Consider the following 24,493-nt stretch of genomic DNA (forward strand, 5'->3'; position numbering starts at 1 on the left):
AGCTTTGTTTATGATGCTCGAAGTTGGAGTACATGGCATTTTTTTCATAATACAGCAGAATACCAAGTAAGTTTGAGTGAAGCAGTGATCCTTTTCCTGCCGTTTAAATAAAATGAGATAGCAAGCAGAAGACATTAAGGGCAAGTGTACTGATCAAATGCGATATCTGCCTCTGGTAGGGGTGCAGATGTAATAAAGTTGCTGGAGGGTAAACAAATTATTAGCATAAAGGTAATTGGCAACTTGAATTGTAGATTTGATCAAAGAAGTTGTCATTGAGTTATTGTACAAATGTGTTCAAGTCTCAAAGGTTGGCGTTTAAGTTGCTTGACATTTAGAACAGCAATATCATCTTTAATAGCAATGCAGTATGTGAGGTCCACTTTGCTCTTTTAATTACCCCTTCAGTGCCTCTCATTTTGACTACACTAAACAAGGCTTGATTTCCCAGACTAGTGAGATTTTGTGCATTTAGTACCCCCTCAGTCCTCCAATGAATTTATTTTCATTGTTGTTAAAAAAAATTTTGTCATGCCCATCCCATTAATTGTTAAATGTGCACCACATACCATGACAGTCTCTGAATATCTTGAGGTTTACTACCAGATTCTACCTCAAAGGATCTCTTGTTGATGTCAGCGTTGCTAACTGATGTAATTCTAAGCTGAATTACAAGATTTGTGGGTTCAATCCCCAAAAGACATGAGTGCACAATATTCTCATGCTGAGGAAAAACTGGATAGCCGAAGGAGCCATCTCTGATAAGATGTTTAGCCAGTTTCTTAGACAGAGGTGAAGGATCCCACAAAAATATTTCAGCAAGAGCAAAGTGGTCTCCCAGTGTCCCACTAATATTTATCCCTTAAACAAAAGTAAAGATTGATAATTTATCCTGTTGTCTGTGGAAGCAAATGGTGTGTAACTTGCTATGTAGAAAATGTGGCAGTGAATGGGGCAATATTTTCTAAGTATTTAATTAGTTGACATGCTCTTTATGGTGTCTGCAGATTGTGAAAGGTACTTCATACTTTATACTGTTTTGTAGTGTCAATATAGGCCTGGAATAAGTTGCTGAATCCCTCCATGGAACTCTGATATTACAAATATTTAATGGAAACACACACCTCATTAAAAGGTGGCAAATGTTTATATACACACACACACACATATACACACACACACACACACACATATACACACACACACACACACATATATACACACACATACAGATACACACACACACACACACACGAAATTGAAGTACTGGTGAAGAACAAGTTTTACGATATTTAAATGGAAAACGGAACAGGCCGAGGGAACTATTCAGAATTTTGTGAAGATCGGAGGTAGCTAAGATATTGAAATCTTTACTGAAAGATGATAGTTGAACCCCTTGTTGTGTTTTCATTATGGCTACTCACTGTAACAAAATTCTTTCTTGTACCCCTTGCAATGTTTGACTAAAATATTAGATTTGCTTGCACCATTCTTGTCAGATTAGTTAAGGTTGCATAGCTAATCTTCACCAGGTTTAAATAAGATTAATGTAGTCTTGTGCACTCCTAACACATCTCTCCTTCATCTTTTCTTCCAAGATGCACAACCTGGTTTTTCCAACCATACCTTTTCTAACATTGTGCTGCTTTTCATACTGGGTTGTGACCTCTAGGATAAACTATTTACATTGGTTAAATGTAATGTAATGTAAATTTATCTCTAACAACTGTTATGTATAGTGCAGCATAAAGATTGTGTGTTGAGCTACTGAATACAGGTTCAACTTTTGTTAGTTATTTTAGAGCTTATAGATGTTGGTTTCTTTAAGATTTGCTACTCCCTTACATATCTGCAGTCATTTGCCATTTTTTCTTAACACATTTATTTACTTTTGCACCTCATTGATAGTTGACATTGTTAGCTCATAGACTTTTCACATACATTAGGGAGCTCCCACACTTGAAAGTTTGAACATCATTACTGTAGGAATTGTGTGCATGTGTATTAGAAGTGTTTTAATTAGTTAGTACCGCAATAAATTGATTCGAGTATGTCAATGGTTATGATTAACAAGAAATGTTTTCTTTGTAGCCAGACTCAAAGAAGTCCTCATGTGTTCTATCGACATGACTTGATTAACCAACTGCAACACAATCATTCATTGGTCACTTTGGTAGCTGAAAACCTGTCTGCTTATATGGAAAATATAAGACAATTCCATAAAGGTAAAGCATGTAGCATATATTTTTTTGAAATAAATTGTTCAATTCCTGTTAAGCAAAGTTCAAAGTGCCCACTTGGTTGATTCTATTTGTATAATATTGTATTCCCAGACTGGAATATATCCAGTTTGGATCTGCTGTTGACTTTTAATTTGGGTGAGGTGAGATTTATGATTCATTCAACTCACAGGTCACAGAATCCTCTATTTCCATGGGAGAAGGTAAGATGTATTTGGCAATACTTTGTAACTAAACAGTTGACTTGATAGATGAACTGATTCAACTTAGGGGACTTAGAAACAAATTGTTACTTCAAGTATGTTTTGCCAATTTTCTTTCTTCAGCTGTCTGAGGCAGACAAACATGGCATTGGGTAGTAGTAAAAATTGGCAAATGAAGAAACCTACTTAGTCATGGAAATTATTTGAGGTGATATTAACCACATGCAAGTATACAGAAAAATTATTTTCCTTACCAATTGATGTGAGTATAAGAGGTATAGTTAGAAAGTTTGCAGATGACACCAAATTTGGAGGTGTAGTGGACAGAAGAAGGCGGTTACCTCAGATTACAAAGGGATCTTGATCAGATGGGCCAATGGGCTGAGAAGTGGCAATTCAGATAAAAGCGAAGTGCTGCATTTTGGGAAAGCAAATCTAAGCAGGACTTATACACTTAATGGTAAGGTCCTAGGGAGTGCTGCTGAACAAAGAGACCTTGGAGTGCAGGTTCATAGCTCCGTCAAAGTGGAGTCACAGGTAGATAGGATAGTGAAGAAGGCGTTTGGTATGCTTTCCTTTCTTGGTCAGAGTATTGAGTACAGGAGTCAGGAGGTCATGTTGCAGCTGTACAGGACATTGGTTAGGCCACTGTTGGGACATTGCATATGATTCTGGTCTCATTCCTATTGGGAGGATGTTGTGAAACTTGAAAGGGCTCAGAAAAGATTTACAAGGATATTGCCAGGGTTGGAGGATTTGAGCTGTAAAGAGAGGCTGATCAGGCTGGGACTGTTTTCCCTGGAGCGTCGGAGGCTCAGGGGTGACCTTAGAGGTTTATAAAATTGAGGGGCATGAGTAGGATAAATAGACAAAGTCTTGCCCTTGGGGTGGAGGAAATCCAGAACTAGAGGGCATAGGTTTAGGGTGAGAGGGGAAAGATATAAAAGAGACCTAAGGGACAACTTTTTCATGCAGAGGGTGGTACATGTATGGAATGAGCTGCCAGAGGAAGTGGTGGAGGCTAGTACAAATGCAACATTTAAAAGGCATCTGGATGGGTATATGAATAGGAAGGGTTTGGAGGAATATGGGTCGGGTGCTGGTAGATGGGACTAGATTGAGTTGAGATATCTGGTCGGCATGGACGGGTTGAACCGAAGGGTCTGTTTCCTTGCTGAACATCTATGACTGTATGACAGAAGATTTGAGAGCTACGGCTGTTCGGTGCTCAGCAGGATGAATGGGTGAGCTAAAGCTTACAAATATTTTTGTGGCAGAAAAATGACTGACATTCCTAACTTCCTGAAATCTGCTTTCAGTACCTACTTCAGTCATTGATAATGACTTTGATGACAAGTTCTGGCTTTTTACCTTCCCTCAAAACAATGTCCTGCAACCATGTGAATTCCTTGAACCTGGCACCAGGAGAGAGACGATGTATTCATTCATGGGATGTTCTGGACTAGACCTGCATTTATTGCCTATCTCTAATTGTCCAGAAGGCAATTAAGAGTCAACCATGTTGCTGTGGGTCTGGAGTCACATGTAGGCCAGACCAGATAAGGATGGCAGTTTCCTTCCCTAAAGGATATTAGTGAACCAGATGGGCTTTTCTGACAATTGACAAAGGATTCATGGTCGTCATTAAGTTCTCAATTCCATGTTTTTTATATTGCATTCATATTTCACCATCCACTGTGGTGGAATTTGAACCAGGCTCTCAGACTGTTACATGGGTCTCTGGATGAATTCCCTATCATCTAATTCCACTAGACCAGAGGTGGGGAACCTTTTCATGTTGGAAGGCTGCATTATATCAGTTGTAATCTAATAAGGCCGCATCCAAAAAACTTCGATTATATATTCTTCAAAATTCACTTTTTTAATTGTGGCGGTCAGTCTGTGAGGATTATTTTGTTGAATTTCCTTTTACTCTCTGGTATTTTAAATACATTCATTTTAAGATTAAAAATAATAAAGGATGAAAATAAACATAATAAAAAATAAAAGATTTGTTCTGCAAAATTTGGATTCATTCAAAAGGCCACACGCAATGGCCTAGAAGGCCACAGGTTCCCCACCCCTGCACTAGACCATTGCCTCCCATGTTTATCAGCACTGGGGATCAAGATGCAATCTGGATAGAAATAAGGAATAGCAAGGAAGAGAAGTTCCTGGTGAGAGTAATTTATCAGTTCCCAAACAGTAATCCTGCAGTGGGGTACAGGATAAACCAGGAAATTCTGAGGGCTCATAACAAAGGTACAGCAATAACTGAGTAATTTTAATCTGCGCATAGACTGGATTATCAAATTGGCAATGATAGAACAAAGAACAATGCCGTACAGTCACAGGCCCCTCAGCCCTCCAAGCCTGCACTGCCACATTTTGCCTTTCCATGTTAAAACTGATCAATTAAGGGATCCAGATCCCTCCATACCCTGCCTGTTCATGTAATCATCCAGGTGCTGCTTGAATGCTGCTATTGTATGTTTCCATTGTCACCTGTGGCAGTACATTCCAGGCAGTCACCACCTCTGGTGTGAAAAATGTGCCTCGCACATTTCTTATTCCTCTCAGGTGCTGTTTGAGTGCTGCTATTGTGTCTGCTTCCATCACATCCTCTGGCTGCACGCTCGACGCACTCGCCACCATTTTGTGTGAAAAACATGCTTTGCACATCTGTTTTACACCCCCTCCCCACTGTGACTGTGTCCCCTAGTAAATGGCCTCTTCACCTTGGGGAAAAGCCTCATTCTCCACTCTATCCATTCACAATCTTAAAAAGTTGTATTAGGTCACCCCTCAACCTCTCCTGCTTTCCAGTGAAGACAAACCAGTCGTAGCCAACCTTTTTTGATAGCTAAAATCCCCCATTCTAGGCAACATCCTGGTAAACCTTTTCTATACCCTCTCTGAAGCATCCACGTCCTTCTGGTAGTGTGGTCACCAGAACTGTACACAATATTCGGAGTGTGGCATAATTATTCTATAAAGCCGCAGCAGAATTTATCTATCCTTATACTCACTGCCCTTTCCATTGAAGGCAAACATGTCATAGGGCTCTTTTTCTAACTAGCTGCATTGCCACCTCCAGTGATTTGTGGACTTGCACACCCAGATGCCTCTGCATATCAATCCTTCTAAGGGGTGTTCTGCTGTTCACTATTATTTCCACCTGTACTTGACCTCCCAACGTGCATCACCTCACATTTCGAACTTGGCACAGTTCAGCCCCTTTGGCCCTCGATTGTTGTGCTGATCTTTTATCCTACTCTAAAGTCAAACTAATAGACCACATGTGGAATGTTGTGTTCAAACCAGAGTTCTGTAGAGCTGCCGCATAACCTAGCGGCTCTTCAACTCAATCCCCCTGCTAATGAAAGCTAACACATTAGATACCTTTTTAACAACTGTATCAACTTGGGCCGCAGCTTTGAGGGATATAGGAGCGTGGACCCCAAGATACCTCTTGTTCCCCTTTACTGCCAAGATTCCTACCTTTTAAACTTGCAATCTGCATTCAAATTCAATCTTCCAGAAGAATCACTTGATACTTTTCTCGGTTGAACTCCGTCTGCCACTTGTCAGCCCAGCTCCATATTCTGTTAATGTCCTTTTGCAACTTACAGCACAATCCGCAATTCCTCCACCCTTTGTATCATCAGCAAACTTACTAATTCACCCTTCATTTCCTCATCCAAGTCATTTATAAGAATTACAAAGAGCAGAGGACCCTGCGGAACACCACTGGTCACCAAGCTCCAGGCTGAGTACTTTCCATCTACTACCATCCTCTGTTTTCATTGGGCCAACCAATTCTGTATCTCGACATCCAAATTTCCCTGTTTCCCATGCTTCCATACTTTCTGAATGAGCCTACCATGGGAAACCTTATCAAATGCATTGCTAAAATCCACACCACATGCTCTACCTTCTTCAATGTGTTTGTCACATCCTCAGAATTCAGTAAGGCTTGTGAGGCATGACCTGCCCCCCTCAAAGCCATGCTGACTATCTCAAATCAAACTATGGTTTTCCAAATAATAATAAATCCCGTATCTCAGAATCCTCTGCAGTAATTTGCCAACCACAGATATACCACTGATTAGTCTGTAATTCTCAGGGTTATCCCTACTCCCTTTCTTGAACAAGGGAATAACATTTGCCAACCTCCAATCATCTGGTACTACTCCAGTGAACAATCCAGTTAAACTTCATCTGCCATTTTTTCTGCCCATGCCTCCCACAAATCTATATCCTGCTGTATCTTCTGACAATTCTCCTCACTATTCACAACTCCATCAATCTTTGCATCATTGGCAAACTTAGTAATTAGACCTGCTGTGTTTTACTCCAAATCATTTATGGACACTGAACAACAGAGGTCCCAGCACTGATTCTTGTGGAACACCACTAATCACAGTCCTCCATTTTGGCAAGCATCCTTCCTCTGCTATCTTCTGTTTCCTATGACTAAGCCAGTTCTTGCCAGCTAACCCCTGTTACCATGCAGCTTCACCTTTTAAACCACGAGGGGCCTTGTCAAAGGCTTTACTGAAGTTCATGTAAACAACTGCCTTTCCCTTACTAATCATCTTTGTGACCTCCTCAAAAAAAAAACTCAATCAAATTAGTGGGGTACAGCCTCCCCCTGCACCAAACCATGCTGTCTATCGCTAATCAGTCCATTTTGCTTTTAAATCTTATGGATGTTTCTCTGAGAATCTTTTCCAATTTCACTACCACTGACATGAGACTCTCAGGCCTGTAATTTGTTGGATTATCCTTGCTACTTCTCAAACAATGGGACAACAGAAACCTTTTTTCCCCCCAAAGTGGAAGGCTCAAATGCTAGGGGACACAGGTTCAAGGTGTGAGGGGGAAACTTTGAGATGCGTGGGACAGGTTTTTCACATAAATGGTGGTGAGTGCCTGGAACTTGAGGGAAAATTTATTTAATGAATTGGAGATTGTTTCTTGGAGGAATATGTTGTGGAAGAAGCCAGGGAGCAGCCTATTCTGGATTTGGTGGTGTTTACAGAAGTGGGATTAATTAATCTTCTTACAAAGGATCCTCCAGGAAAGTGTATTCCAAGCATGCTTGAACTTCAAATTTTGTTGAGGGGTGAGAAACTGAAATCCCATTCCAGCATTTTGGAGTTAAACAAAGGAAATGATATAGCTAGCAGGACTAAAAAGTGGTGCATTTGATGGACTGGCAAATGTTTAAAGAGATATTCAATTGTTATGAATAAAAAAAAATTCCCAGAGAGAAACTGATTCAAGGAAGGAGAGAAAACATCCACACCTTTGCAAGGAAGTTTAAAGAGCAAAAATGCACGCTAATTTGGACAATATTTATAAAGGGGAAAGTGAGCACTGCAGTTGGTGGAGATCAGAGTTGAAGAGTGTGCTGCTGGAAAAGCACAACTGGTCAGGCAGCATTTGAAGATCAGGAGAATCGACATTTCGAGCATGGTCATTGGAACGTTGGGCAACCTTTAAAGATCAACCAAGGGTTACTTTTTTAAAAAAAATGAAAAAAGAGCCAAGGTAAATTAAGAAAGGAAAGTCATGCAAAATATCAAAACAGGTACAAAGGTTTTACATGTGTGAAAGGAAAGAAGGAAGTTAAAATCAGTGTTGATCCCTTGCAGAATGAGATTGGAGAGTTAATAGTGGGAAGTACACAAATGGTAGAGTCACTCATATTTCATTTGGGCACTGGTACCATCCCAAAAGTAACAAAACAGCAGTTGCAGAAAGGGAGGGACTTAGTCAACATCACTAGGGAAATGTATTGAGGAAACTATTGGGATTGAATACAGACAAGTCCCTGGGATCCGAAGGCCTGTATCCTAGAGTCGTAAAAGAAGTGGTAGGAGCGGTAGTGGGATCCATTAGTTGTACCATTCCAAAACTTCCTGAATATGGGAAAAGTTCCAGTGGATTAGAGAAATGCTAATACAACATCCGTATTCAAAAAGTGAGAGGCAGAAAGTAAGAAATGATGTACTAGTGGGTTTAACATATGTCATTAGAGTCCATCGTTAAGGAAGTAGGTAACAGGACATTTGAAAAATCATAATGTGATTTATCTGAGTCGGTGTACTTTTATGAAGGATAAATCATGGTTGACTAATTTGCAAAAAGTCATGGAAGATGTAGCAAGTGACGTGAAAATAAGGTTAATGCGGATGTCGTATCTCTGGACTTGCAAAACTTGTTACACAAAAATCTAATGGGCAAGGTTAAGATGACATTGTGTTTGGCAAATTTTCCTTGTGGATAAAGGCTTGGCTAATAAACAAAGTTGTGATAATGGGTCTTTGGTCGTTGTCATGGTGCAACTTGGGTCCTCAGACCAAACTATTTACAGTCTATGTTAATGATGTGGATGCAGTTGTAGAAAATACACTTGCCATATTTGCAGATGGCGTTAAAATAGATGAGAAAGTAAGTTTCTTTGAAGAAGAAAGAAATGTACAAATGAATATGGATAGGTGAATAGGCCAAAATTTGGCAGCTGGAGTTTCATCTATGTTATCCATTTTGTTTGGAGGAATAGAAAGGTGACTTTTTAGGTAAATGGACAGAAACTTCTGAGTCCTTCAGTGCAGAGGGATGTGTCCTCATGTGAAGTGCAGAAAATGAATATGCAAGTACAACAGGTAATAAGGAACACAAATGGAATTTTGGAAAATGGCTGAAAGAATGAAATATAAAAGCAGGGAAGTATTGCTGTAACTGTACAAGACGTTTGTGAGACCACATCTGCAGTATTACTTGCAATTTTGTTCTGTTTACCTCGTGAGGGATGTATTTGCATTGGAGGTGACTCAGAGGAGATTCTCAAGATTGATTCCAGAGATGTGGATTTTGTCGTCTTAAGAGAGAGTGAGCAGTTTGGGGCTATAATCTCCAGAGTTTACAAGAATGACAGAAGATGTAATTGAGGTGTATAAGATGTTAAAAGGCATTGTCTAGGCAAATGTAGAGCGAATGTCCCCCTTGTGGGGAAATTGAGAAAGAGATCTCATAGTTGTAGTATAAGGGGTAATAGACTTGAGACGGAAGTAGAGATAAATTATTTCTGTCAAAGCTTTGTTAATCTTTGGAATTCACTGTGTGGTAGATGCTGGAACATTGAACTAATTTATGAAGGAGATAAACAGATTTTTAGTAAGCAATAGAGCAGACAACAGTATGAAACAAGAATAGGCCTTTCAGTTGACCATGTCAGTGCTGACCATGATGGTGTTCTAAACTAATCCCATCTACCTGTGGTCTGTATCCCTTTATTCATTGCCTATACATATGTGTATTTAAATGCCTCTGAAATGTTGCTCTCATATCTGCTTCTACCACCTGTTGTGGCAGTGTGATCCAGGCACCTCCCACGCTCTGCATTTTTAAACCAAAAGTACTTGCCATCTCATTTAACCGACTCTCCCCCCACCCATCCCTCCAACTACTGTCTAAAGCTATGCTCCCCACTAATATTTGACATTCTCGCCCTGGGGGAAAGAAGACTCCAGCTATCCACGTTCTTTATGTTTCTCATCATTTTATTTACTTTTATCGGGTTGCTTCTCAGTCTCTGTTGCTCTGAAGAAAATAATCCCAGTTTATCCAATCTCCTTACAGTTAATACACTCAAGTCCACATAACATGTTGGTTAAGCCACTTTTGCACCCCTCCAAAGTCTTCGCATGTTTCATAGTATTGTGACCAGAACTGCACACAGTGCTCCAGATCTGGCCAAACTGAAGTTGTATATAGTTGCAACATGGCGTGCCAATTTGTATAATCTGTACCCCAACTGCTGAAGACAGCATACTACACACTGCCTTTGCTACCTTAATCTACCAGTGCCCCAACTTTCAGGGAGCTATGGACTTGCGTTGCCAAGTTCTCTCTCTATAACAATGCTTCTAAAGGGCCTATCATTTACTGTATGTTTTTCTCTTGAATTTGATTTCCCCAAAATGTATCATCTCTCTTCTTTGGATTGAACTTCACCTGCCATTCCTCAATGCAGTTTTCTAACTAATTCACATCGTGCTGTTTGTTTTGACCACTTTGCACACCATCCACAACACCTCCAATTCTCATACTAAAAAACTGAAAGCACTGCGGGTGCTGTTAATGAGCAATAAAAATAGAAATTGCTTGAAAAGCTCAGAAATTAGAAGAAATGTTTCAGGTTGAGTAATCTTCCTCAGAGCTGAAACATTAACTGATTTCTGTCCACAAAAGTTGCCAACTGTTGAGCTTTTTCAGCAATTTCTATTATCATACCACTATTTTGGTGTATCTACAGTCTTACAAATCAGACTGCGTGCAAATTTTCATCTGCATTTGTGGAAGCACGTGAAGTCCCAGCATTGATCTTTGGCTTTGAAGAATTCTAGTGAGCGGGCACGAAAGTGGAGTCAGGGTAGAGCTGAGATCAACCATGATCACACTGAATGGTAGAGCAGACTCAACAGCCCCCCAAACCCCCCTCTCTCTCCCCCCCCCCCCCCCCATCCCATTCACACTCATGTCTCCTCCCCATCTGTGTCTCTTCCTTTGTTCCTCTTTCCCTTTGTTGTGCTCTCTCCCTCTCTTCTCCCCACCCCCTCATTGTTTCTCTCGACTCTTTCCCCTTCCCTTTTCGCTTGTGCTCACTCACCTTTTCTGTTCTCTGAAGTACAACTAGTTCAAGCTGTATAGTTTGCACTTGTTTCCTGTTCAATTGTCTTCATTTGTATTTGATTTCTCTTACTGAATTCATTCATTGTCTGGTTTGTATTGCTGTTCTTCAGTTTCAAACATTTGTATTACTCCTCAATTTTGCCTGACTTTTGTTATTCTTTGCAGATCAGAGATATATCTTGCATAACCAGCTAAGTGTTGAGAACTGTCAGTCATTTTCATAAAAAAGAGCAAGAAACCAGTATATTCCCTGTTTTCTTTTCCTATTGATACCCACATCTACTTATGTTCTGCACTATGTATGCAAGTGCTCAGTTTTATGTGAGACCCAAGGCTAGAAGTGTACAATGTAGATGAAGTGCTACTATCCACTGGCCATTTTTCCAGTTGTCACGATGACCCAGTAAATACCTTATCTGTATCAAGTTTTAGAAATTAAGATCGATCAACCAATCATTTGTTTATAGTAGAAATGTTTTCTTATTCAATAGTGATGTAGCAATTGGTTAACACAATTTATATTTCTGTTATAGATTGCTTATCTCTCAATATCCCCAAGAGACGTGCGTGCACTTTTTCACTCAAAAGGGTGGTGAAAATAAAACCTCGCAGAGATTTATGTGTATTGTTGTATTGTTCTTGCATGTATTCTAGTCTGTAATCATGCACAATTGTCTCTGAAGTCCTGCAGGCACAACCTATCAAGAAATTGAGTCTTGAGGCATTTATTAAATAATTCTTTGAAAAGAACAAATTAGTTTCATCCTGAACTCATCAACAAGATTTTCTTTAAAGAGCTGAGATTGGTTAGCTGGGCAGCATAAAGCAGACTTTCATCCACTACAACTCTTCACTCAAAGGCTTTCATACAATCTCAGTTTGTCCTGAGCTAGACGACTTCCTCCTTAGCCAGATAAAGTGAGAATTTCTTCAACCTCTAACTGTTGAAAACAGTTGCAGCAAGTGTTTGTCACGCCATGTTATTTACTGAAAGTCTTGCAAACAGAAGTAATGTTCACAGTGAACTTGAGTTGCCCCTTTTGAAGAAACCTGTCTAGCTATTTCTCCAAAATTGAAGTGCTCTAAGTGAAACTAAACTATCTTAACAATAAGATATATCCAGTTCTCAATGTATTACAGTAGTCCTTAACTCACCACCCTCTGGATTAGTTATGCTTCACTTGATACAGTTCACATAATCTAGGCTGAGACTTGATTGCATGCTGAAGAACTTCACTGTTGTAATACTGCTGTGGATCTTTTTGAGAAAGTGAGAAATCATTTTTGTAACTTGGTAAATGTCTTGCGCATCTAAGGGGAATTTTGTATCTTGCAGAGTACCCAGAGTATGATCCACAAACTGTACGATCAGGGAGTCGGTATAGCCATGTGCAAGAGGTCCAAGAGCGACTAAATTTCTTGAGGTCAGTGGTGTATGCAAATTATTTACCAGTTTAGGGAAATGAATTGATTTGCTGGCTGTTGATATAGAGAGCTGAAGTCATGAACCATCTCAACAAATGAGATTTTGCTTGAAAAGGTGTTCTATCACAACCCCTAACCATGTTTATCTGCGTTTTATTCCCTAGATTTTTATTGAAGGATGGCCAGTTGTGGTTGTGTGCTCCTCAAGCCAAGCAAATCTGGAAGTGCTTAGCTGAGAATGCTGTCTACCTTTGCGATCGTGAAGCTTGTTTTAAATGGTTTTCTAAGTTGATGGGAGATGAACCTGACTTAGATCCAGACATAAACAAGGACTTTTTTGAAAATAATGTCCTGCAACTGGATCCTTCTCTCTTAACTGAAAATGGAATGAAGTGCTTTGAGCGGTTTTTCAAAGCTGTGAACTGTCGTGAAGGGAAGCTTGTAGCAAAACGGCGTGCTTATATGATGGATGATCTAGAGTTAATAGGACTGGAGTATCTTTGGAGGGTAAGAACATAAACATCTTAGCTACAAAATGAAACTGGTTTAAGTGGTATTCGTGCTGATTGTACAAAAATGGCTGCAGTGGAAGGGGGAAAGTTTTATTTGCAGATGCTGCCATATCTATTTATTCCCATTATTTTTTAGTCGGTTATTGGTACAGGTTGAATGGTTTTGCTGCTCCACAAAGACTTTTAAAAAATTCTACTTGCATGCCTGGAGACAAAGCAATGGAGGGTTCAAATCGAGGATGAACTTTGAACTGAAATTGATTCCACACTGAAGGGATTTTGAAAGAAGGGGGATATCTGCTACTAGTAAAAAGTGAGGTCTGCAGATGCTGGAGATCAGAGCTGAGAATGTCTGCTGCTACTTGATTTGTATATATTGGTTGTTGATAAAATGACATCCAAAAACGTACAAAATGTTCCTTCAGTCGCTCAAGAATTTTTTTTAAAAATTGAAAAAATGTGCTTTGAAACATTGAAACATGCTCTATACCTGTAAAGTATTCAAGGATGTCTCCAGAAAAATATTTATTGATATCACTCAGTTCAGTCTTTATTGTATTGAAACTGAAATTGTTACCATTCCACCTTGAGTTTAAAATGAAGTTTTTTTGTTTGGAACTCAAACGACTATTTAGTTCAAGCTGAAATTTTGAATATGATTGAAGCTGAAAGGGACCTGATCAGTTTCATACCATCCACGTCTTTGCTAATGATACATAGCAGAATAAATTTGTACTTTGGAGATGCAGTATTTGTAGGAAATACATGTTACAAATGCACTATTTGCATATATTACATATTAGTTAGTTCTGCAATGTGGCATTACAGATAAGTGAAGTAAAATGAGTTTGTGTCCAGTTTAATGCGAGAAATCTTTACTCCTCGTCCCAAAGATCAGTGGATCAAATCAAACCACATGTCCCTTCAGCTGTTCAGTGAGCAACAACTGATCACCCGACTCCAGCTTGTGCTTGCAAATTTCACAACACAGTCTCCAAATTTACATGGGATTCTGCATTTGCAACTTTATCTGAGAAGGTGAAACAATAGATTGAGAAAATAATTTCACATTGTTAGCTGGGTTTGCAGTGTGGCACTGCAAACTACATATTAATACACTAGGTCCAGATCTTGGTAAGCAGAAAGGATATTTACACACTGCACCTGTTTCACTGATACAAAACTAGCTAATGTATTGACCAATCACAGTCAACCTACCTTGTTTAAATTTAAACTAAGAATTGTAGTTAAATGGAAGTCATCTAACTGATACGTTCTCCATGGCTATGCCTCTACCTATCCGAACTCATACCGCACAAATTGTTACCCTTTTATATTGGTGTTCCTGTGAATGTCCTCATATACGAGACAAAAAGCTTTGACAAAATATCTTTTCGGCAACATTCGAGTTTTGTACTATCAAAAAACTAGATGCTGGATTACTTTTGTTTTTTTGTGAATTGAATTTCAAGAGAGTGAGTCAAGGCATATGTATGAACTTGGATGGCAGATCAGTTATGGTAGAACAGAGTTTCAGGCCAAGAGACAATTCTGTTCCTTAATTCTGCTGTTACTGGAAGCATAACATTGCTAAGTGTGCTGTTTGTTTGAGCTCTGGCTTTAAGTGACAGCAAACATGCTGGAGTGCAGAGAAATATGACTTTCTGACAGTGATATTATTTCACAGGTTTTGTGACTCCCATCAGGTGTCATGCTTTGCTGGTCATTGAGTTAAAGTTGAGCCTGCCTTGGATAAAAACTAATTCATGATGAGTAGCTGGACTTGCCAATTTAAAACTGGGATATCATGGCTCCCATATTCAGACAAAATTTCCGAACTCCCAAATTGATGTTTATGCAAGTACTTTTTAATGCAAAGAAGTGATATTTAACTTGAAACATGAAATGTTTCTTTCCTGTTTGTCTGTACATTCCTCCTGAATAAGAGCAGTGTATTTGTGTGCATATGTGTATATGCACAAACTATTATAGTCTGTTTGTGGAATTTCAGTTACGGTTTTTTAGTTTTGGGAAATGAAGTTTTAAGTCCAAGATTGTGCTGAAATCCTGAATTTAGAACTATCATTCCCATAGATTGACCTGTGTGATAAATCATGTTTTGGCTTATAATTGGGATATAGGTTGCCAATCACCACCTTTATTTTGCAATTAAATACTTAACTTGCCTTTGGAGTTGGCCTCAATTTTGTAGTTCAGAAAAGCATGTTTTACTACCTGCCTAAATTGGTGCATGGATTCAGTCAAGTGATACAGCAGTGTTGCCCAAAAAGATGCATGACCTAAACATATCTCCACAAGGCAGACATTGCATGGCACACAACAGATGTAAATGTGTTCTCCGAAAAAGCAATGAAATACCAAGTGACATCTAACTAAAAATCATCATGTTTGTGAACTCTATTGAAATTCGCCTGCAGTCAGGGAGTTCACTGTTCAGTAAAACAGAGCATGGAGGAATGACTCCACTTGGAAGAAAATGCCCAAGATCAAATGTATCTTGTAAATAGTGACCAACCATTGGCATGGTCTTATGAAATACTTAATGGGCCATCAATTATCAGAGTGGTTCCATCATCAAAAACACAATATTAAATATGGATTTAAATGAGCTAAATCAATCCCTAGGGCTTACCAAAAGTTATTTTGTTCTGCACTTTAACCAGTATCACTCAGATGACCACAAGACATCTTACCGTTTTCCAGTAATTAATCAGATGGTGGCAAAAACCAAAATATTACATTGCCAAAATGGGTGAGTTGCTGATTACTTTTGATACGCCCAGCTGCCAAACTGGAATAGAAAAGCTCTATTCAAAGCCGCAGGACTTGAGAAGTCCAGATTCATCATTGCATCAGCCAGGCTGATGCAATGAAATTCACCAATGGTAATTTTCAAATTTGTTTTATGTAATTATTTGTTTGTAGGATGTGGGTGTTGCATTCTGCCAGAATTTTTTGTCTGTCCCTAGTTGGGACCTTGATAAGGTGATAGTGAGCTGCCACCTTGAACTGCTGCAGTCCCCTTGCTGTAGGTTGATCCACAATGCCATGAGGGAGGGAATTCCAGGGTTTAGGCACAATGGTGAAGGAACTGAGATGTATTTCCAAGTCAGGATGGTGAGTGGCTTGGAGGGGAACTTGAAGGTGGTGGTGTTCCTGTGCACCTGCTTCCCTTGTCCTTCTGGATGGAAGTGGTCATGGGTTTGGAAGGTGCTGGCTGAGGGTCTTTGAATTTCTGCAGTGTCAGTGCATCTTGTAGATAGTACAGGTTGTTCTCTTTTAACATGTATTTTGTCAACATGATTAGCAATAATGTGATAGATGAATTGGGAAATGGTGTTTTGTAACACTGTTGGCTACTATATGATTCCATCCCTGACACTGGGTCTGCAGTGCATGGAGGACTGGACTCTGCATCGCATGGAGGACTGGACTCTGCATCAACATCATATGATCAGTCAGCTCGCATGCTTGTGCTGAAGTGCTTTGTGAAAGATATGGTGCTGTACTCAGTAATTTTAGGTTTTTTTTAACAAGTCTCGCTGTGCTTTCTATGAATATGGAAGGAGAAAGTCACAAGAATGTTGACAGGAAGCATCTGGTGGAAAAAATCATATATGGTGAGGGTAAAAGAGGCTGTAACTTTTGCACAGATGCTAGATGTTATTGTTTTGAATGTAATGAAAGAGCATGTGGTGATATTGTTCGTGCAACAAGAATGAAGGAGTCTGTGCTATTCACCATTAGAGACAATACAGTAAGAATTAAAGCAAGCTGCATTGTTGGAACAAGTCAGAGTGCTAGCAAATCTGAGATCACAAATAAAGTAACTTGACGTGGAACATCTAAGTGTGTGGATAAAAGGTCAATCAAAATAGCGTTCTGGGACCACTTTTCTCGTCATGAAACAAAGCTTATCAATTTATGAAGACCTCAGGAGAAAAGCTGAAAATCCTGCAGATGTGCTTGCCTTTAGTGCTAGTAGTGACTGTTTTGTTGGATTCAAGAGCTGCTATGCTTTTCATAACGTAAAATCATGAGGCGAACCTGCCAGTGCAGACAAGGAGTGTGCACTGTTAGTTCCTCGTGATGAAAAAAATTGAGGAAGAAGGCTATACCTTGGATCAAATATTCACTTTGAACGAGACAGGTTTTTGCTGGATGCAAATGCCATTCAGAACCTACATTTCTAAGAATGAAGCACATGCTCCAAGCTTTAAGGTGGCAAAGAAATGTATGTGTGTATTGTTGGATGCCAGTGCTGGTGGAATCTTAGAGCTTAAGCATGTAGTGTACCACTCAGCCAACCTGTGAGCCTTGAAAGACTATTTTAAATCCGCTCGAGGTGTTTACATCAGGTCAAGCAAAAGACGGGTGATGGGGCAAAGTTTTCTGACCTTTGTTGATTTTTTTTGAGGATGGTTTTAGAAATTATTGCAGGAGAAAATTTGGGTTTCAGGATACTCCTCGTTCTGGACAATGTAGCAAGCCATCCTCCCACCATTGGTGAACGTTCTGAAAACAGCAAAGTGCTATTTCTACCTTTCGACCACAATTTGTCTCATTCAATCCATGGACCAGAATGCAATAGCAGCTTGTAAAGCTTATTATTTAAGACTCTCATTCAAGAAGCTGATGGCAGCTACTGAATGGCATAATGAGGACACTGCTGTTAAATTTCACAAGAGCTTTAACATTAAGAATGCTGTTGACATTGTGGAGGCCTGGGGTGATGTCAGTCAGGACTACTCATGTGGTTTGGCAGAAGCTTCTCCCACATTTTCTTCTTGATTTTTTTTTGAAGGTGTTGAACTGTCAGAGGAGCTTCCAGCAATCAAATAACTGTTACTCTTGCAAAGAAAGGTGGATTTGAAGAAGTGGAGACTGAGGATGTTGAGGACCTGTTTGAGGCCCATTGTGAAGGCCTCTCCACAGTTGATCTGCAACAACTTGTTGCTGCAGGGAAAATTTGAAGCTAACAATGAAGTCGTCCAGGATGCAGTACCACAAGAACTTTCCATGTCTTTTGCCTCTAGACTGAGGGAAGTTGAGGAGCAGTTGCAGCTATTAGAAGACAATGACTACAATGCAGAACGCATCAGGATAGCAGTCCGTGGCATAAAATCTTACCCGACTCCCTATGAACAGCTTCTTCATGAAAGAAAGATTGCAAACAGCAATAGCTAGATGCCTTTTTTTAAAACCAACCCCCCCCCCCGACGTCTCCAACAGTGAGTCCAAAGGACTGCTGCCATCTACTTCTGGACTAAATATTTTCTTTCTTCATAACTCTGCACAGCACCCGAAAGTGATGCTGCTGATCAAGACCCTCCACCCCATCTTAATACAGTACTGTAATTCAGCAAACTCAAACTCTTTCGTGTTTAATTTATTGTATTTCATGAAAATAGACTTTAACATTCACTAGGCTGTGCTATCATTTGTTAGGCTAACTATTTCTCAATTTTTATTGATATTTTTAGTGGTTTGCTGCTAATCCTGTTTTTTCCACAGACCACTTTATTTCTATTGCATGATTTTCTCCAACATGAGTTCACACGAGAATGTAACTACAATGTTATAGCAAAACAGACTGTATGCACTGCTGCTATTGAGTACCGGTGGTGGAGGGAGTGGATGTTTGTTGATGTGACAATCAAGCGGGCTGCTTTGTCCTGAGTGTCATGCTCATTTTGTTGGGGCTGTATCCATCTAGGCAAGTGAGGAGTATTCCATCATACTCCTGACTTGTGCCTTGTAGATGGTGGACAGGCTTTGGGGATTCAGGAGGGATTACTTGTTGCAGGCTTCCTCAATTCTGACCTGCTCTTGTAGCCACTGTTTGTGATGAGTCCAGTTGAGTTTATGGTCAAAGATGACTCTCGAGATTTAGATAATGGGAGACTCAGTGATGGTAGCACCATTGAATGTCAAGGGGTGATTGTCATAGCCTGGCATTTGTGTGGTCCAAATGTTAATTGCCCCTGGCCAGTTCAAGCTGGGATAGTATCCAGATCTTGTTGCATTTGAACATAGACTGCTTCAGTTTCTGAAGAGTGGCTAATGGTGCTGAAAATTGTGCAATCATAGGTGAACATTCCCACTACTGACCTTTTATGATGAAGGGAAGGTCATTGATGAAGCAGCTGAAGATGTTTGGGCCAAGGGCATTACCCTGAGGAACTCTGCAGAGATGTTTGAGATTAGATGACCATACTGGAACCATAGTGCAAATAGAGTTCCCTTGAATGTTTATGCATACTGCAAGTGTGTTTGGCTGACTACCTGATCCAGAAGCAAATTGACTCAGTAAAGAAGATCTGGGAATTGAACATTTTCCTCCCACACTAACTAGAGAGGTATGGGTTTCTGTTGATGGGCCAGACTTAGTATAACTCGGAAGAAGGAAGCTCAAATGCATTGGTGAGGTGTCAGAACCATTTGTACCTCTCTGCCTGAAGAGGGAACTTGACCCTAAATGAGGGCAGGGAAAGGATTGCAAGGGAAGATTTGGTGAAGGTTTTAAAAGATAAAAATACAGGCTGACAATATAGGAAATTATATACCCAGTGTGTGAAAAAGGAGTGTCCAAGTTTGAGTGCGCTATTAAATAGGTTGAGTGTAGAAGAACGGTAAAGATCGAGAATATAAGGCTGTTATCTCAATGTTTGGGACAGCTCAGTGGTTAGCTCAGCTGCTTCACAGCACCAGGTTCGATTCTAGCCTCGGGCAACTGACTGTGTGGAGTTTGCATATTCTCCCCATGTCTGCGTGGGTTTCCTCTGGGTGCTCCAGTTTTCTCCCACAGTCCAAAGACGTACAGGTTAGGTCAATTGACCATGCTCAATTGCCCATAGTTTTAGGTGCATTAGTCAGAGGGAGATGGCTCTGGTTGGGTTACTCTTTGGAGGGTCAGTGTGGATTTGGTGGGCCGAAGGGCCTGTTTCCACACTGTAGGGAATCTAATCTAATCATCTAATCTATATGCAGTGTTCATAACCATGTGTTTAAACAGAAGCTGCTATTAAAATAATTCAGCCAGTTGAGCCTGAAGGTGTTAAAACCAATATTACGCAACATGTTATAAGTTTCAATGTAGTTTTAGCTCCAGTAGTTGCTTTAGATTGTGTAGGTGCTTCATTGTTTTGGAGGTAGGGTGTGCATATTAATATGGTTGAGTGACCGATAAAGCACAGGTGTGAATGTGTATTTCTTGCTCTGTAAGTACTGGTGAACAAGATCTTACTTTGAGAATGAAATAAATAGTCCCAAGAAGGAATTGATACAAAATCTGGCTCGACAAGACCAGAATCTTGGTACTAGCCTTTTCATTGAATTGCGATAAACTGGATTCTGAGTTGTGTTGTTCCTTTGTACAATTAAGTAACATTCAAAAATTAGGATGGCAGATAAAAAAAGTCAAGTCTGTTACACAAACTTACATGAACTTTGCAGCAGTATTTGGGGTTTTATGTTAACTGTATGAAGTTTGATTTGAGCTAAAAATGTTAATGCTTTGCCATTCTGTCCTCCATAGGTAGTAATTCAAGGAAGTGATGACATTGCAAGTAGAGCAATAGACCTGCTAAAAGAAATATACACAAATCTTGGTCCACGATTGCAGGTTAATCAGGTGAGTCAGCCATAAGAAGGATGCTCAGTGTGAGTTTTTCTGGTTGAGCTTCTACTATACATATTTTAAATTGTGATTTCATTGAGGATTTTAGAAATCTAGATGTGCTTCTGTGCTGTTGTGATTTGGAGAGTATGTGCAAAGCAAAGTTGCTACTAGAGTTAAATATTTATTTAATCAACCTATTTGGACATGTTTATGACCCACCTCTTCGCCAGATGGCGATTGAACCTTGTGTCCCAGAGTTAGATTCACTACCACTCCCAGAAGAGCCCAATGCTTTTTACTTTCAAATTTTGTCTATATCCTGATAAGTGAACAGAGGTACCTTAACATGCTTGTTAATTTGTACTGAGCAAGAGGAAAGTTGTGAAGGTGCAGAATGTGTATGGGATGAAAAATTGGTTGCTGTTTGAAGCTGGGATGAAGCAGTGCCTAATTGCTGCCAACATTTGCACAAATAGGTCGAGATTCATGAAGACTTCATTCAGTCGTGTTTTGATCGATTGAAGGCCTCTTATGATACACTGTGTGTACTAGATGGTGACAAAGACAGTATTAATTGTGCAAGGCAGGAGGCAATACGGATGGTACGTGTATTGACAGTGTTGCGTGAGTACATAAATGAGTGCGACAGTGACTACCATGAAGAACGGACGATTCTACCAATGTCTAGGTATGTATATTTCAAGTACTGCTTTCACTAACAGATGAAAAGCTATCAATTGCATTACATTTTAACAAAAATTAAGTGTTTTTGTATGGTGAATTGTGATTTTGTTTTTGGTAAAACTGCACTTGGATTTTGATGACTCAAAATTCTAAGATTTGAGCTTTAATTTAATCTCCCCACTCTCACGATTGATGTCCTTTGGAGTATCTATCATTAATTCTTCATGATGTCCAGTACTATTGATAAGTTCTGAAAATAATGTCAGTTGTATGTTCTGTTAATCTACTTGAAAAATTATATTACATTTTCAATTCAATCCATTGAATTATTTGTCATCTGGCATGGATTTTCTCGTGTTGGATTATTAGTTAGAGTCCGAGAGATGTAAAGCACAGAAACAGACCCTTGTCCATGCAAACTAGACATCCTAACCTAATCTAGTCCAATTTACCAGCACTTCACCCATATCCCTCTAAACCCTTCTTATTCATACACCCATCCAGATGCCTTTTAAATTGTAACAACGTCCACCACTTCCTCTGGCAGCTCATTCCATACATGCACCTCTGCATGAAAAAGTTGCCCCCTTAGGTCCCTTTTATATTTTTCCCCGCTTTCTAGTTCTGGACTCCCCCACCAGGGAAAATACGTTGTTGATTTATCCTGTCCACGCCCCTCATGATTTTATAAACCTCTATTAGGTAACCTCTCAGCTTCCAACGCTCAGGGAAAGTAACCCCAGCCTATTCAATCCCTCCCAATAGCTCAAATCCTCCAACCCTGGCAACATCCTTGTCAATCTTTTCTGAACTATTTCAAGTTTCATAATGCCCTTATAGGAGGGAGACCAGAATTGCATGCATTATTCCAAAAGTGCCATTTCTGAAGAATGTATGATGGAATATGTTATATTGCTTGTTAATCAATTCATCAGTTGTCTTGACAATATCTGAGAGGAATATCAAAGCTGTTTACTTATGGACAAAGGTGGCAGTACCATAACCTGAAGATGGGCATTGCATATATGATTTTGGTCTCTGAACAAATAAGTGGAATTTAAGTCAACTCGACAAAATTACTTTAGTTGAACTTTTAGGAAACGTAAAAGATGCAAACTGCACCACAACTGTAAGAAAATGCAAAACCTGCTGGCACACCACTTCCCTCATCTACATCCAGGGCCCCACACAGCCCTTCAAGGTCAAAAAGGTTTACTTGCCTCTCCAACCTAGTTTATTGTATCTGGTACTCTCAGTACAGTCGTCTTTACATCAAGCAGACTAAACATAAACTTAGGCAATGATTTGGTGAGCATCTCAGCCCCAGTCCCGTATGGGCCACCCTGACCTCCAGTCACTGCCCATTTCAATTTCGCTTTCCACTCCCTCTCTGACATGTCCTTCTTTAGTCTCCTCTATTGCCACAGTGAATCAGACTGCAAATTGGAGAACACCTCATCTTCTGCCTGGACAGTCTCTACAAAGGACTCTACATTGAGTTTTCCAATTACAAATAACCTTGCCACCCACTTCCTGACTCCCTTTCTAGCCCCACCACCTCCCTTCCATCCCTCTGACTGACACTTCATACCAGCTACCAACTGGATTCATTCATCGCACCAGCCAACCAGGGCATACCCATCACCTGTATTCACCAATCGCAACCTCATCACTGTGCCCCCTCCCCAAGCGCGGCTTGCCATGTTCTTCCGGCATCTGCAGTTTTTTTTGTCTCTGTTATGAAGTGAAGCTATAATAATTTGTGCAAACCACATTTTGGAATAATCTTTAGTTATGCATTCGGTATATTTGAGGCTTAATTCAGAAATGCAAATTTGTGACTAGTTGGGATGATTTACAGAAAACAAAAATCAGGCAAGGAGTACACTATGGGGCCTGTCGAGCCTGCTTCACAACAATCATGTTTAATCTTGGGCGTCAATTCCATTTCTCTGCCTGCTTTCTGTAATCTTTAATTCCAGCATAGATACAACATCTGTCTTCCAGGCTTGTATGTATTAACAGTTGGAGCGATCATAATCCTCTCTGGTCACTAATTCCAAAGATTCTCAATCTTTTGAGTTGCTTTCTTATCAATCCAGTCCAAAATGACCGTGTATTTTCGACTCACTGACCAGAATTAGTTTCTCCATATTTGTTATTATATCCCTTGAAAATTTTCAATCTAATCTTGGTTGTGTCTCATTCTCTGGAACTCCTGAGAATGTAGGCTCAAATTGGTTTGCTTTTTATTGCAGGATCACCTGTCATCCCTGGGACGAGTTCAGTTAATCTTCATTGTACTGCCTCCAATGCAATATGCTCTTTCTTCAGGGGTCACTTAACTCATTTGACTGGATGATCGATTTGTAATACCAAGTGTGCGTTCAATTCACGCATTGGCTGAGGTCACCTTCTCAACCTTGTTCATGTCTTCCGGTGTGGTGATCCTTGAGTTAAGCTCCCCACCGGTTGTTTCTCTCTGGGAGAGCTGCCCTGTGGTCCTTTGGGATTATGGCAACTTTACCTTTCTTAAATTTGGAAACCAAAATGTCTCATTTCTCTCAGCATTTCAAATGTGATCTTACCAAAACCCAGTACAATTGTTGCAAAGTTTGTTTTTTTTCTATACTCCAATCACATTGGAATAAGTCTACATTCCATTTATTACACAGTTGTTTTCTGTACCTGTTTACTAGTGTTTTTTAGACAAGCACACCTAAATGACCTGGATACCAACATTTACAATTTTTTTTTGTGAAAGAAAATCTGCCCTTCATGACACTCAGAATTTGCCTTTTTCAGAGCTTTTCGTGGAAAACATGTATCGCTTGTTGTACGATTTCCAAATCAAGGACGTCAGGTGGAAGATTTGGATATTTGGTCTCACACAAATGACACCATTGGGTCTGTTAGACGCTGTATCCTCAGTAGAATAAAAGCAAACAGTGCACATACAAAAGTAGAACTATTTATTGGTGGTGAACTTGTAGACCCTGCTGATGATCGGAAATTAATCGGACAGTTAAATCTTAAAGATAAAACTGTAAGTACTGTGAATAAAACATTTATAGTCAACAATGA

At 39.8% G+C, this 24,493-nt stretch overlaps 1 protein-coding gene across 2 annotated transcripts in view; it reads left to right on the forward strand.

The window, feature by feature from the left end:
• Positions 1-24,493, forward strand: part of usp9 (ubiquitin specific peptidase 9) — a 275,529-nt gene that overhangs the window by 83,366 nt on the left and 167,670 nt on the right. For both annotated transcript variants that reach the window (XM_060833551.1, XM_060833552.1), the window contains 6 exons: positions 2,092-2,225; positions 12,483-12,570; positions 12,736-13,078; positions 20,642-20,737; positions 21,202-21,413; positions 24,215-24,455. In XM_060833551.1, coding sequence (XP_060689534.1) covers positions 2,092-2,225; positions 12,483-12,570; positions 12,736-13,078; positions 20,642-20,737; positions 21,202-21,413; positions 24,215-24,455 — 1,114 coding nt within the window. The remainder of the gene's footprint in view (positions 1-2,091; positions 2,226-12,482; positions 12,571-12,735; positions 13,079-20,641; positions 20,738-21,201; positions 21,414-24,214; positions 24,456-24,493) is intronic.

Source organism: Hemiscyllium ocellatum, chromosome 12 (assembly GCF_020745735.1).
Source record: "Hemiscyllium ocellatum isolate sHemOce1 chromosome 12, sHemOce1.pat.X.cur, whole genome shotgun sequence".
NCBI lineage: Eukaryota > Metazoa > Chordata > Chondrichthyes > Orectolobiformes > Hemiscylliidae > Hemiscyllium > Hemiscyllium ocellatum.